Source organism: Chinchilla lanigera, unplaced genomic scaffold (assembly GCF_000276665.1).
Source record: "Chinchilla lanigera isolate Chin_1 unplaced genomic scaffold, ChiLan1.0 scaffold00005, whole genome shotgun sequence".
In the NCBI taxonomy this organism is placed as follows: domain Eukaryota; kingdom Metazoa; phylum Chordata; class Mammalia; order Rodentia; family Chinchillidae; genus Chinchilla; species Chinchilla lanigera.
Genome location: NW_004955406.1, coordinates 2088746 through 2101971, shown reverse-complemented (window position 1 = coordinate 2101971; position 13226 = coordinate 2088746). Strand labels below are relative to the sequence as shown.

The 13226-nt window shown below is 40.1% G+C and overlaps 1 protein-coding gene across 2 annotated transcripts in view; it reads right to left on the bottom strand.

The window, feature by feature from the left end:
- Ush2a (Usher syndrome 2A (autosomal recessive, mild)) overlaps window positions 1–13226 on the bottom strand; it is a gene marked incomplete in the record, with an annotated part of 661834 nt that overhangs the window by 397693 nt on the left and 250915 nt on the right. For both annotated transcript variants that reach the window (XM_013519932.1, XM_013519934.1), the window contains 1 exon segment: window positions 674–804. In XM_013519932.1, coding sequence (XP_013375386.1) covers window positions 674–804 — 131 coding nt within the window.

Below are 13226 nucleotides of genomic sequence, written 5' to 3'. Positions count from 1 at the left end.
GGTGTTTCCTGGGCCTCGCTCCAGTCCTGATGAACTCTTCCTAACTGTTGCATATCGTGGGCAAACATCACATTTCAGAGACCACTGACTTTTCAGAGGAAAGCACCTTCATCTTATGTTCCTCAGGTCCATACCATCCCATACTGCTCTTGGGCAACATTCATAAATAGTGTAAATTAACTGTTTTGGCTGTATCTGCTGCACATTGTGTCACAGGGGCACAATCATATTTGCAACTACGGAGCTAGAGACACACAGTAGAGCAGTCCTGCATAGGTGCATCACTGGTGCTGGGGAAATAGTGGAGAATGACGACAGAAGGAGAATAGAAGGGAAAGAAAGAAAACAAAGGCATAACGTTTGCTCTCGAAGAAACTAAAAATAGATCCATTCAAGTTGATTTATTTAAAAATTTTAAATTTCATGATTAGGTTGGTAAGCACACAGACATTTAGGCTGGATGGGTTTGAAAGTTAGCCCTGCTATTTTAGCTGTGGGAGCATTGTACCAGTTTTGTGATTTTCATTTTCTTCCTCGGTACAGGGAGGACAACAGCAGCACTTATGTATCCTTTTACAAGTTTCTGATGTGTATTCAACATGTAAACGCAAACACTTACCTTAGTACTAAATATCTACTCTCAACTTATCAACTGTCAGGATTAATAATTTACCTGAGGATCAAAAAGAAAATAAGGACGGCCTTTCTTCAAGTAAAGTGCGAAATACTCCTCCTGATTGCCAGGAGATGCTGCAAAGAGGATCAAACCTTCCGGCACCAAGGTTCGAAAGCTGGCTTTAACACCTGTTGAGACAAAAACAATCAGCAAATAAGTAATAGTATTTGATTCCTTCTGATAAACGAGCATTTACTTCCACTGTTATTTATGATGCAAAGGGCACCATCAGGAAATTGTATACAGCAGTGTACTGGTGTGTATCCAACCATTTGCTTTTCAATGTAGTCCATTTTAAATGCCACACAGTACTTGCACATTTAGCATGGCCTCCTGCTCATCAATATATAGTGAAATTTAAATGTATGCAAAACTTATCAACCTAAAAAGACACATGGTCAGCCCCAAATTGGATACTCAGTATCAATGGTTAAACATTATCAGTGAGTCATGAGAAGGAATGTATTTTTGACATGTTAAAGAAACATTAGGGACCTGTGTTAAATGCTTATGAAGTTCAAATACTCAGTGCTATAATAGAAGATAAAACTGGAAAAACTTGCCATGCTGGGTCATGAGAGCTTATTTCCTGCAACAGCATTCAAAAGCTTGGCAGCCTGCAGAATTTCAGGTTCTTTACTGATCCTGTATCCATGTACCAGCACCATACTGGACTTACAGTGCTCTTGTCTCATAAGAATTTCCAGGTCAAAAGCAGGGGCCACTGGCAATGGTCCCCCAAATGGCCCTCTCCCTACTACCAAGTGATTCCACTTCCAGTCACTGAGTATCCCGGCACATACCACAGAGCTCTAAGCCTGCAACAAAGTCTAAGCGGCACAATCTTAGGTCTCCAAGAATTTCCAGCTTCACTGGGAAGAGAAAATGAACAGACAAATCATACTGGGAGAACCAGTTAAGAGTTCAAGATCACAGATGAATATCAAGTAAAAACTCGAGAGCACAGTGTTCCATAATGAATGGATTCTGAACTGAGAGGAAGAGAGCTCCTTTTCTCTCTCATTACCAACTGGGCTGGTAGTGCCCATGTGGGGGTGTGGTGGAAGGGACTGCACGTGAGTTCAACACACTGCAAATCCCTCAGGAGCAATGTCTGTGCCCTCTCTCCACCCAGCACATAGTACAGTGCTTAGGTGCAACCGTCAATATTCTGGGACTTCAGATCAAAGGAGAGAGGTAAGCGGTCCACTTGAGGTAAGGGAGGAGTTTCAGCAAATGTTTGGAGGCAAGAATGTGAAATAATTTTGTGAGTGAGTATTGAAAGTTTAGGTTTATTAATAGGCATCTATGGGAGATGAACACGGGCTGAGTACCTCACTACACAGTGAAGGAGAACATGCACAAGCCCATGCCGGGTGCTAAGCTCTAGTTCAGGCTAAAGACAAGAGTTAAAAAAGAGAATTGTAGTGTGGTGTCATGATAGAGACGTATATAGGTAAAAATTGATTCGAAGGGATTAAGGAAGGTCAAAGGAGAACATGACAAGCTTAAGATATGGGCTTCACTTTCCAAAGAGGCAGCTCCAATTTGTCCCAGCCTTCTGAGATTCTCATCTTTGACTTCCAGATTTTTAAGCTTTTGGTCTTTCAATGTACTTGTCTTTGTCATTTTCTACGTCATTTCCACACATTCTCTGATGCTCTTCCGTGTGCCAGTCTGGGCGTTACATTCTTGCTGAGTTAGTACCGGTTCTTCTTGGAACCTCTTTCTCTCCATAGAAAAGGCCTGCTCACCCCAACAGTCACTGTGCAGCAGTCCCGCTCACCTGAATTCCCACTGCGAGTTTTATTGCCCTTATCTCCTCCAATAAGAAAACTAAAATGGCTGAGCCATTGCTGTGAAATTTATCCTATTTGTCAGTGGTGAACAATGCGAAACTTTGGGGGGGGGACAGAGACAGGATGATTTAAATCAGGATCAAGGTGACCTAACTAATGGTGGGGTACATGGAGGATAATGGTGGAGTATCTGGAGCATATAGATAATTTTGCTACAGAGAGGGAAGTGAGGAAATCACAGTGCTTTGGGAATATGATGATACGGATTTTGAGTAAACATGGACAAATAACTAAACACACTAAAAGATTTCACATTTCAAGAGAGACTCATTAAGACATGGGGTGGTGCTGTGGGGCAGTCTTTTCACCAGTCATTGAAAGAAAGGCAGCGCTACTAACAGAAGCAGAGAGGTCAGCCAAGGAAGGAGCTTCGGGATTGAGGCTCTAAGATCAGTTTTATGAACACGGCGTTGTCATTAATAATATGAAACATCATCATTTGGAAATGAGAAACTCAATCTCAGAAGAGAAGAGGGGACTACATAAACCGACAGTCACTGGCTAGGAATGCCACCTCAGAGAGAACACAGAGAAGGAAAACAACCTTGTGGGGAGACACCCACATTGCAGAAAAGGAAAAAGAAAGGAAAGTTAGAACAATAAAGACAATGTTATAGAACAGCAGCCTACGTAGGAGAGAACGTTAGGAAATCAGGGCTAGGTCGCTGTGTGAAGACTTCCTAGAGGGCCACAAATGTTAGAATGAAGAGGGGTTTGTGAAGGTGGCAGTGACGACGGTTCTCAGGGCAGGACGCCACGGTCCGAATGCTGGGTAACAAGGATGGAGGGAATGGACCGTCAGGACTGAATGGGCAGAGAGCGAGCATTAAGAAGACCTGATAGAGAAATGGAACACATGGAAATCTTTTTGAGACCAGGTTTTTATTTTACACTTAGTATCATATGCTGTTAACGTAGCTATTACTCAGGACACAAAGACAGCCGGATGCTGCGAGGGCGTTGGGAGGCAGCTCTGTGGCAGCAAAAAGGAGGGAGAAGAAGCAAAACATCGACGGAGAGTAAGTAACAGTAACTGTGCAATCTGGGAACACAATCATTCCTCTCTACTTCAAGGGAAAGCTGGTGAATGAAAATGAATCAGAGTAAGAATTACAGGAGTATCCAGCCAAGGCACACTTGGAAATAATGATTATGTGCTATTCACAGCATATTCAGGTACATGTTTTCCAGAAACAGAACATTTAATTCCTGAGTTCTACAAAATGAATGTTTAGCATAAGTAATACGTAAAACCACGCAGGTCGATGAAAATTCCCATGAGAAGGGAAGAATTAGTGTAGAAGGGGGCAATTTGATTTGGTATTGCCTAGTGCTTTCCTCAGCTTTTGCAAATAAATCAACCTTGCCATTTTTCTCTTTACACTAACAAGACAAGTAACAAATGGCTTTCTTTGACAAGGGGTGTATGAGGAAATTAAAATGCGCATGTCTACTGAAACATGTTCCTGACAATTAATGATTGCTGTAGGCACTGTGGTGGATTGACAACTGGTGGTCAACTTGTAACACCCAGCTGAACTGAATTAGCGTGGTGCTGGGTGTGGGAGGCCGGCCTGAGGGTTGCTGGCAACAAAATAAGGAGAACTGGAAAAGAAGAAGAGATACTGTTAGGGAGATGTTGGTTCTTCTGGGTACTGTTGGTTCTCCGGCAGCTGATGGTTCTCCTGGAGGAGCTAGTCATGCTGGCTTTCCTGATATGAACTTGGCTTTTCTCATCATAAGAGGAGCTCAGGACCTTGTTGTCGCTGAGAATGGCTGCAGTTCTCTTTGGGGGAGCTCTTGTCCTTACTTTGAGCATCGCTTCCTGGCTCCAGTGCAGATCCCTCAGCCTGCTGCCACAGACCCTTCATCCCACTGGCTCAGACTCTCTAGTTTCCACCACTGACCTTTGGGCCTTCCCAGTGCAGATCCGTGAAACAGGATTGCATGAAACATAGACATGGGCTCTAGGCCTCCATTGGACTCATGGGGGGCATTGTCATGGGCTCTGGGTCTTCAGCTGGACTCACGCAGGACATTACTGTAGGGTCCAGGTCCTCAGCTGGATTCTTTGGGTCTTTAGTGTGTGGACAGATTTCCTGCACTCTTTTGACCTTGATTCTTTGGGTGACTATTATAAAGTAATCCTGTAAATTATGTGTCCTGTATTAAATTGCTCTCCTTGCACACCCTGACTACAACAAGCATAGATAACTCCTCTGTTTTAAGCCACATGCTTAAATCATGTGATTGATTTTTAAATGGACTACATATACAAATAAATGTATTTAAATACACAATAATCTTTTCATGAATTCATAAAATACTTTGAGGAAAACTTTATTAAATTTATCATGGGCCAGAACATTAAAAGGCACAATTGCCCAATATTATTAACATCCTCTTTTTTTCCCAGAATGACAATATATTTATAGATCTCTGTGTCCTGACCCAGGCTCAGTCATGTGACTTCTGTTGGCCAAAGGATTGACGCAGTCACCCGTGAGGACGGAAGCTTGGCATGGAGTTGTGAGGTTTTCCCTCATCCCCGCTGACTTCTGGCCTGTGTCAAGAATGGGTCCAAGAATAACAAGACCCATCGGCCCGGGCCACCCAGTGGCAAAATATTTTGCATTTTCAGTTGGTTATGTCAAGCAGCGACACTGACTAAAATAGACAGGAGAGTGAAAAATGCACCTTTCTCATTTGTTAACATTTAGATTTTGATTTTAAAAATAGTAAGATAGAGAGGAAATGGTCTCAAGTTCAATTTTTGGTTCCCCAGAACATTTCTTCTACCACTATACTTATTCATTTGTTCAAGACATAGTAAAGAAATCATAGCTTCTGCAGCCATTATTCTAGACCTGTTGGACACAGACTGGAGCAAACAGACTTGAGTCCATGGTCCAGGACTCCTAAAATCTGAAAATACAAGGTCTACACAAAAATATTTAACTTTAATGTAAGTATATTTGAAACGTTAAAAATATATTCAGAGAAATGAACCCTTAAAGGGGCTAGAATAGGCAAAGAGCTCTTAATGAAGGAAAAGCTCTAATACAAAGGGAAAACTTGAGAAATCAGGCTGCATTAAAGTTAACAGAGGCATGAGTAGCAGAATAGAAAGACAACCAGGTGGGAGAAGATATCAGCTATAGCAAGATACATAGCCAGATTCAACACATGTCCATTGGTGTAGGAAGGATAAATACAGAAATGGTTATGAACATACTGGAATAGACCTACAGTCAACTACATGCATGAGTCTCACAAACATGATATTGTGCAAAAGATCACAAGCACAAGGGAATAAATAATACTATGTCATCTTGTTTGTATTAAAACCAGACTATTCACTTGGCACTATTTCTTCCCCTACCAACTTACATAGATACACCATTTTTTCCAATGACTAAATACACCTGCCATATTATTTTATCACAGGTAATGTTAACTTGGTTTCAAATTTTTTCTGTTAAAAGCAATATGAATCAAAATATTTGTGCATGTATATCTTTGACTCCAAGATAATATTTTATTTTATTATTTTTTTAAAGACAGGGTCTCGCTGTGCAGTTCAGGCTGGTCTTGGGCTCACTTTGTAGCCCAGGCTGGTCTCGAACTTGCAACAATCCTCCTGCCTCAGCCTCCCAAGTGCTGAGATTACAGGCGTGTGCCACCATTTCCGGCTAATATCTTAATTAGGGTAACTATTTAAAGTTGTCATACTTATTTCTATATTAATTTTTGAAAACTAAGAATTAATGTACCTGCTTTTATACATTGTGAATATCTATTTCCCCAGGCTATACTCAAGAACAGACATTTCAAAAAACTTGAGATGCAAAGCCTGGGAACTAAATCTTTACTTATACTTTTACCTTTTTATTTTGTTCCTATTTTTGAATTTTTATTAATGCATGTTGGGGACACAGGATGTTTACATTCATTTTGGGGAGTGGGTACAGGTACTGAGTGTGTCTCGATTCTTTTATTTCCCTCCCCCTTCTTTCCCACCTCTCTTCTTCGCTAGATCCCCTCTCCCTGTTATTATTATTATCATATCGTTATTATTAATTCACTTTTACTGCATGCACAGATTCCGGTATATGTACAGGACACATCTTAGTCTTTTTCATGTCCCCTTCTCCCCTCCTCCATCCTCGGGTTCTGGTCCCCTCCCCATTCACAAGTGTTTTAAATCAGTCTTTCTATTATTGGTGTTGGTAAACTGTCATACATATTCATTGGTATTTATTTTCCTGGAAGTTGTGCACGCATGTCTTTGCCCAGCTGCACAAGGCCTCCTCGTCTATTTCTACATTATTTATAAGAGCTCTTTGCATGTTGTGGATTAGTGTGCATCATGCAGCATCATCCCCTGTGTCTTGGATTATGGCAATTACTTTGCCCAACTGGTTTCCCCTTTTTCCTACACTGCCCCTGCACAACACACACACACACACACACACACACACACACATGCACACACACACACATTCTGGTCTATTCTAAAATAACGGAGTCATCCTACCAAAGACAGCTCTGGTCACATTCCCCCTCTCCTTTGGAACTCACCAAAGCCTTCCTGTTTACTCTGAGTACAAGCCAAAGGGTCCACAGTGGTCTACACTGTCTGCAAATAGCCCAGCCTCCACTCTGTCACTAATTTCCTATTACGCTTCCTTTTTTATTTTAAAGAGAAAGAAAACAATAACAATATAACAACAGTGAAGACAAAAACAAAACAATACAAAAACAATAAGACAATATAGGATTTCAAAATAAGATGATAGGGATTAGCAATGGTCATTATATTACATATTACACATTCAACAAAGTTGCTCAGATTACCAGATGTAAGAACGCAAGGTTGATTAGTCAATTAAAGAGAATAACAAGTAATTTAAAAAAATTAGAAATGATACAGAGCTTCACCAAACAAGATGATAGGAATTCAGCAATGGTTGTTATACTGCATATTGTTATCTTCAAATGAGTTGTTCTGATCATCAGATATAAGCATGCAGAACTCGTCAAGAGAAAAAGAATTTAAGCATTAACTATTCCTTTCAATAAACCAATGGACATCAGTAATACACTCAGCTATCCTTGTATATATTTATTGTTTTTTTTTTTTTTTTCTCCGGTACCGGGAACCGAACTCACGACTTTGCGCTTGCCAGGCAGGCGCTTTTGCCGCTGAGCTAAATCCCCAGCCCCCTATCCTTGTATATATATGTATATATATGTATATATATATTAGATATGTATACACATATATATATTCTTTTTATTTTGCTTCTTTTTCCTTTCCCCCTTCTCCAGGACCTTTGTATTTGTTCTTTCTCCCCACTGCCTGTAATCCCTTTCCCAGGTGTGTGCATCTTTCTCTCCTTTCACAGGTCTCTTTGCTTGTTCCTCTTCTCTACTAGGCTTATTAGACAGTTCTAACCAGCTCTCTGCTTTCTCTCTGTCCATAGCATCATCCACTCCAGTGGGTGCTACGCTTTCATCATATATTTAATTTACTCTTATTTCCAGGCCCTAAAAATGTAACCCCTGAATACTGCCTATTTCATTTGAAATACCCCATTGATATTTGTGGAAAAATTAAATGTTGACCATTTGTGCCAGTCTTTCAAACTTTTCTCCCAATTATCTATATTCTTTTTAATTTTTATTACCAGTTTTCATTACCCTATAGGCTAAAACCAAAAGACTGAAAATTTTAAAATATCTTCCTTTATTATTTTGGTAATTTGTGTGAATCAGAAAGTACAACCCCACTCACAAAATAATACAAAGCACTCTTCAAATTTTTCTTCTGGTATATTCATGATTTAATATTTTACACTGAAAATTTATTCCAGATACTTCAGCTCCTCAAAGGATAAAGATAGTGGCTTTACATACATCTTGCTACATTTCCTCTAATAGCCATGGGACGGAGGAGATTAAAGACACGCACAACCCACGCCTGCAGAGTGAATAGAAGAGAGGGGATAAGAAATTCTACAATACAGAAAGGGGAATTAAACTCCTACACCAGGAGAGCCAGCATTCACACAGGAGTGTAGACTAAGGCAGGGAATGATCAGAAACAGACAAAAGAGAGCCGCAGGAGAAATCCGATAAGATCACCCGCTGAAAGTCAGTCCCTCTCAGAATGAAATAACGCTAAGGACAGGATGGACACCCGCTGGGTTAGAATCCCGGCTACTGGCTAGAAAGGAGGCCCCTGGAGCACCCTGGCAGGAAAGGAAAATTTGCAGAACATGTTACTTTTAGGGGACAGGGCACTGCAAGGGGCAGTTTCTCTTAGAGTCAAGGAAAAAGGCAAACAAAAATTAAGCAATCAAGTTTAAGCAGAAACAAGAAAAAGATACAAACTCAGAAAAAAATGCCTCCACCTCCAGCCACAGATGTCACCATCAACAAGAGAAACTGCCTTTCAGGGAAGCAACAGAATGTGTCTCTTTTGAACTAAGAAATCTAGAAAGCCTCCCAAAATGTTCATCCAAGCCAACACACCCTTGTTATTGCAGATGCAAGAAAATATAAAACATTTCAAAATGATCAGAAAGGATCAGGCTATAGCCACAGTGAACTACAGGGAAAGCAAAAAGAAAGTAGCTAAACCATGCCTAGTGGGTCAAATCTTTGCCCTCCAAAGTCAAAGCTAAGAAGCAAACATAAAACAGCTCCCCAGAGCCAATGAAAATACTGCTAAAAAGTATCTGTATACATCCCCAGTCAGAAATCCAAAATCGGGGAACTGACATGTGAATATGTACAGAAATCCTACCGCTGAGTAAGAGCTAAAGAAAGAAAGTGGGCAGGTTCAGAACAGTCACTTGACGAAACGAACAAAACACACATTCCAGTAGGCAAATAGTCAGAGCCCACAGGGAAAGTACTAAGTTCCATCACTAATCAGGATACTGCAGATTACTGCAGAAACCCCACGCACTAGAATGAATAAAATTAAAAACAAGCAAACGGCACAGCGGAAGGGGATGTATGCGAGTCTTGCTAGTCTGACTCATACAGTTATCTTTATATTCAGTCTTACTGCCCTTTTCATCTCTCTAGCAAACATTTTAAAGAGTTTGCACTAAAGATTATTTTCATTTTTCGGACTGGGGATTGAACCTAGGGCCTTTGCACTGCGCTATATCTCCAGCCCTCCCTTCGTTTGTTCCTTCCTTCCTTCCTTCCTTCCTTCCTCCCTCCCTCTTTCTCTCCCTCCCTCCTTTCCTTCCTTCCTTCCTTTGTTTCCTTCTATTTTCTTTCTTTCCTTCTTTCTTTCTTTTCTTTTCTTTCTTTCTTTCTTTCTTTCTTTCTTTCTTTCTTTCTTTCTTTCTGTCTTTCTTTCTTTTTTCTTTTCTTTTCTTTTCTTTTCTTTTCTTTTCTTTTCTTTTCTTTTCTTTTCTTTCTATTTTATTTTGAGACAAGAGCTAAAGCACTAAGTTGCCCAAGTGAGACTCAAACTTGCAATCCTCCTGTCTCAGAGTGCTGAGATTACAGGTGCGGAACACCGTGCTTAGCTTCCATATGCATTTTTAACCTGTCAAATTCTACCAGAAATTAATATTATACCACTTTACTTGTAAGATCTTTATAGCAGCATATTTCCTTTTACCATCCTCCAATTATTTGTGCTATTTCTTCATAAATTCTACTTTTACCTATAACTGCAAAATATATTTATAGGTTCTTTTACCTTAACAAATATCTTGAAAAGAATATTTAAAACACTTTCCTATTTATTCATGAGTTTTTCTTTTCATTTTCCCATGTTCTCAGATTTGAGTATCTAGCTGGTGCTTTTCTTCAGTCCCTGCCAGTATAGCATTTTCATGATGTGATAACTAAGTTCTTTAAGCTGAAAGTGTCTTCAATTTGATTTCTGGCCCTCATTACTTCTGATGTAGTGTTGGCCATCTTTCCTTTCATTGTTCTCCTGTGTATAATGGTTACTTCTCCTGTCGTTACCTGGAAGTTGGCTTTCCTGAGTCTCTTATTTTCAGTATTTGACTATAAGCACCTACTATGTGCTTATCATTGTGTTTATTCTGCTTGAAATTTATTGAGCTTCTGGACCATTTGGTTAGTGCTTCACCATCAGATTTGAAAATATAGTTGTTTTCCTCTTTTCTTATTCCTTTCTTCCTAGAACCTCATCATCATGCATGATAAACCTGGGATCCCTTGTTTACTGATCCCATGTTTATTAGTCAACCTTTTACATTTTGCTTTTGGTTATTTCATAATTACATATGCTCAAATTGATTAATATTTCATCCTGTCCTGTTCCATCTACTTTCAGTCAATCCAGTAATGTCCATGTTGTACACACATACCTTTCAGTTCTAGAATTTTCATTTCATTACTTTTTAGAGACACTATTGCTGCCCTAAAATATTCCATCTCATCACTCACTGCATCCAGTTTTCCACTCAGTTTTTTGAAAGGCTTGAATTGAAATTCCTTTCAGTTCTTCACTTTGCAGTTACAATGGCCCAGTGACCTGTATGGACTATGCTGACCTGAAAGCGGGCTTCAGCCGCAGTGAGTCCTCTGTGTCAGCCCAGCAGCCCGCACTGGAGATGCTGCTGTTTTCACCCTTCCACATCCACACCGCCAGGAGACTGGGCTGGGATTACACATAACTTAGTCCATCTTTGCAAGAATATTTTTTTGTAGCTCTGAAATTACTGCAAGATTACTGCAGCAATGACTGCCCAGTTACTACAAGAATTCATAGAATTCCATCTCCAGATCTTAGTTTTCTTTAAATCAAATTAGTTCTCAGAAAAACTCAAATTCAACTATGGAAAATGATAAGATTTAAGGGCCGAGTATGTCTCTCTCTCTCTCTCTCTCTCTCTCTCTCTCTCTCTCTCTCCTCTCTCTCTCTCTCTCTCTCCCCTCTTTCTGGCTCCCCCCTCCCTTCTGGACATTTTCTAGACCTTGTTTCCTTTCACCAGTTCACACTGCTGTCTGAGGCTCTGAGGGGTCCTTCTTGACCCTGAGGATCTCCCACCTGCACCAGCAACCCTACCCCAGTCCTGATCCAGGACTGCAGCCTCAGGTCTGAACATGCTGCCACACTGGCATCGTCTCAGAGGCACAATTCTTCCTAAAATTGAGTTCATCTATGGTTTTCAGAATTTCTGTTCCTTGATAAACTCATAGAAAACTACAATCTGTTCATTTTGCTTTTTCTTGTTAATGTGGGAAAGTCTTTTTTACACTTCTACATCTAAATTAGAAAGAGTGCTTTTGTGAGAGAAGGGAAGCAACCATATTGTGAGTTCATACAAAAATACATACACATTTTTGCTCTTTGTTATTATCATATTATTGTTATACAGAATAATGGGCTTTTCTTTGGGATTTTCCTACATGTCTATAACATAATTTGATCTATGTTCCAAGTGAACTTGTATACTGTCCTATCGTTCCATATTTTTGGTGGACTGCCTTAGGTTTTATGACAGTATTAGTAGAAAATTACTACCCAATCAGTTTCTGTCCAAGTTTGTAAGTTCCTATTTCTTATTGCATAAGTAACTAACACTGATAAGTAACAGCAAAGACAGATCTTGTCTTTTTTATCTTTTTGTATTTTGCTAAAGATTTACCTTACATTTGTTCCACTTATTCATTTACTTCAGTTCTTTGATTAACTGTACATTCAAATGTTCTTGATGCAAATCTTGATTTTGCCTCTTTTAAAAGTATGCCTGTGTGTACTTATTTAGATAACAATGTACTACCCCATAAGAATCCTTCAAAATGTAGGGTAATCTTTAAAAGTCAGAAATTCACATATTTTAGGTTTCAGTAACAGGGCTTAAATCTTTTCTTTATAAATTGATGTTGACCCATTGCTTGAGAGAAGTTAATCAAGCATTGTTTGATGTGGAAAAAATCAACAGTGAATTTTAGTCAACTTTTTGCAGGGCTGAAATATGATAACATCAACCATATTAAAAAAGAAAAAAACTAAACACTGGGCAATTATTTGAATGGCCAGGTTGCTTTCGGCAGCATACACTATTTTTCTCAGATATAAACAAGAAACCTCAGGGACTCTGTTTTGTAAGAGAAGAGCCAGACATAGCTAAATGAGTGCAAAATACTACAAAAAGTAATCTCCAGGGGTACCGGAGCGAAACCCAGTGGCTAATTCTGCTCACACGAAAGCAGAGCAGAGCTCAGGGAGGCTCCTGGAGGCTGTGGTGACAGAGTCACGTCACGAAGGATGAACCCAACTTCTTGGAGAACAGAGTGAGGGGCGTCACAGGACAGGGGCAGATCCAGGTCCACGGAATGAAAGAAACTGTCATGGAGAGGCGCCCCTTCCCCCAAACTTCCCTCACTCCCACTCCCACCAGACGGCTTTTCTCCATGTTGATTCTTAAACCCACCTGCAGCCGCCTAGGGCCTCTCTTCTTCTCTTACAGGGAAGCCAGGCCAAAGCGTGAGAAGAAAAGAAAAGAGGTCAGAATCTGGTGCCACCTCTAAACTCTTCTTCAGGCTCATTAATCAAGTCCACTGATCTTAATGCCAAGGATATGGCCGAGGATACATTTTCAAAATTCTGCTCAGAAACACAAACTAAGTAGGAAAGTCGAGGTAAGCATTGTCTCACTGGTTTATAATCAAGAGAAAATTTC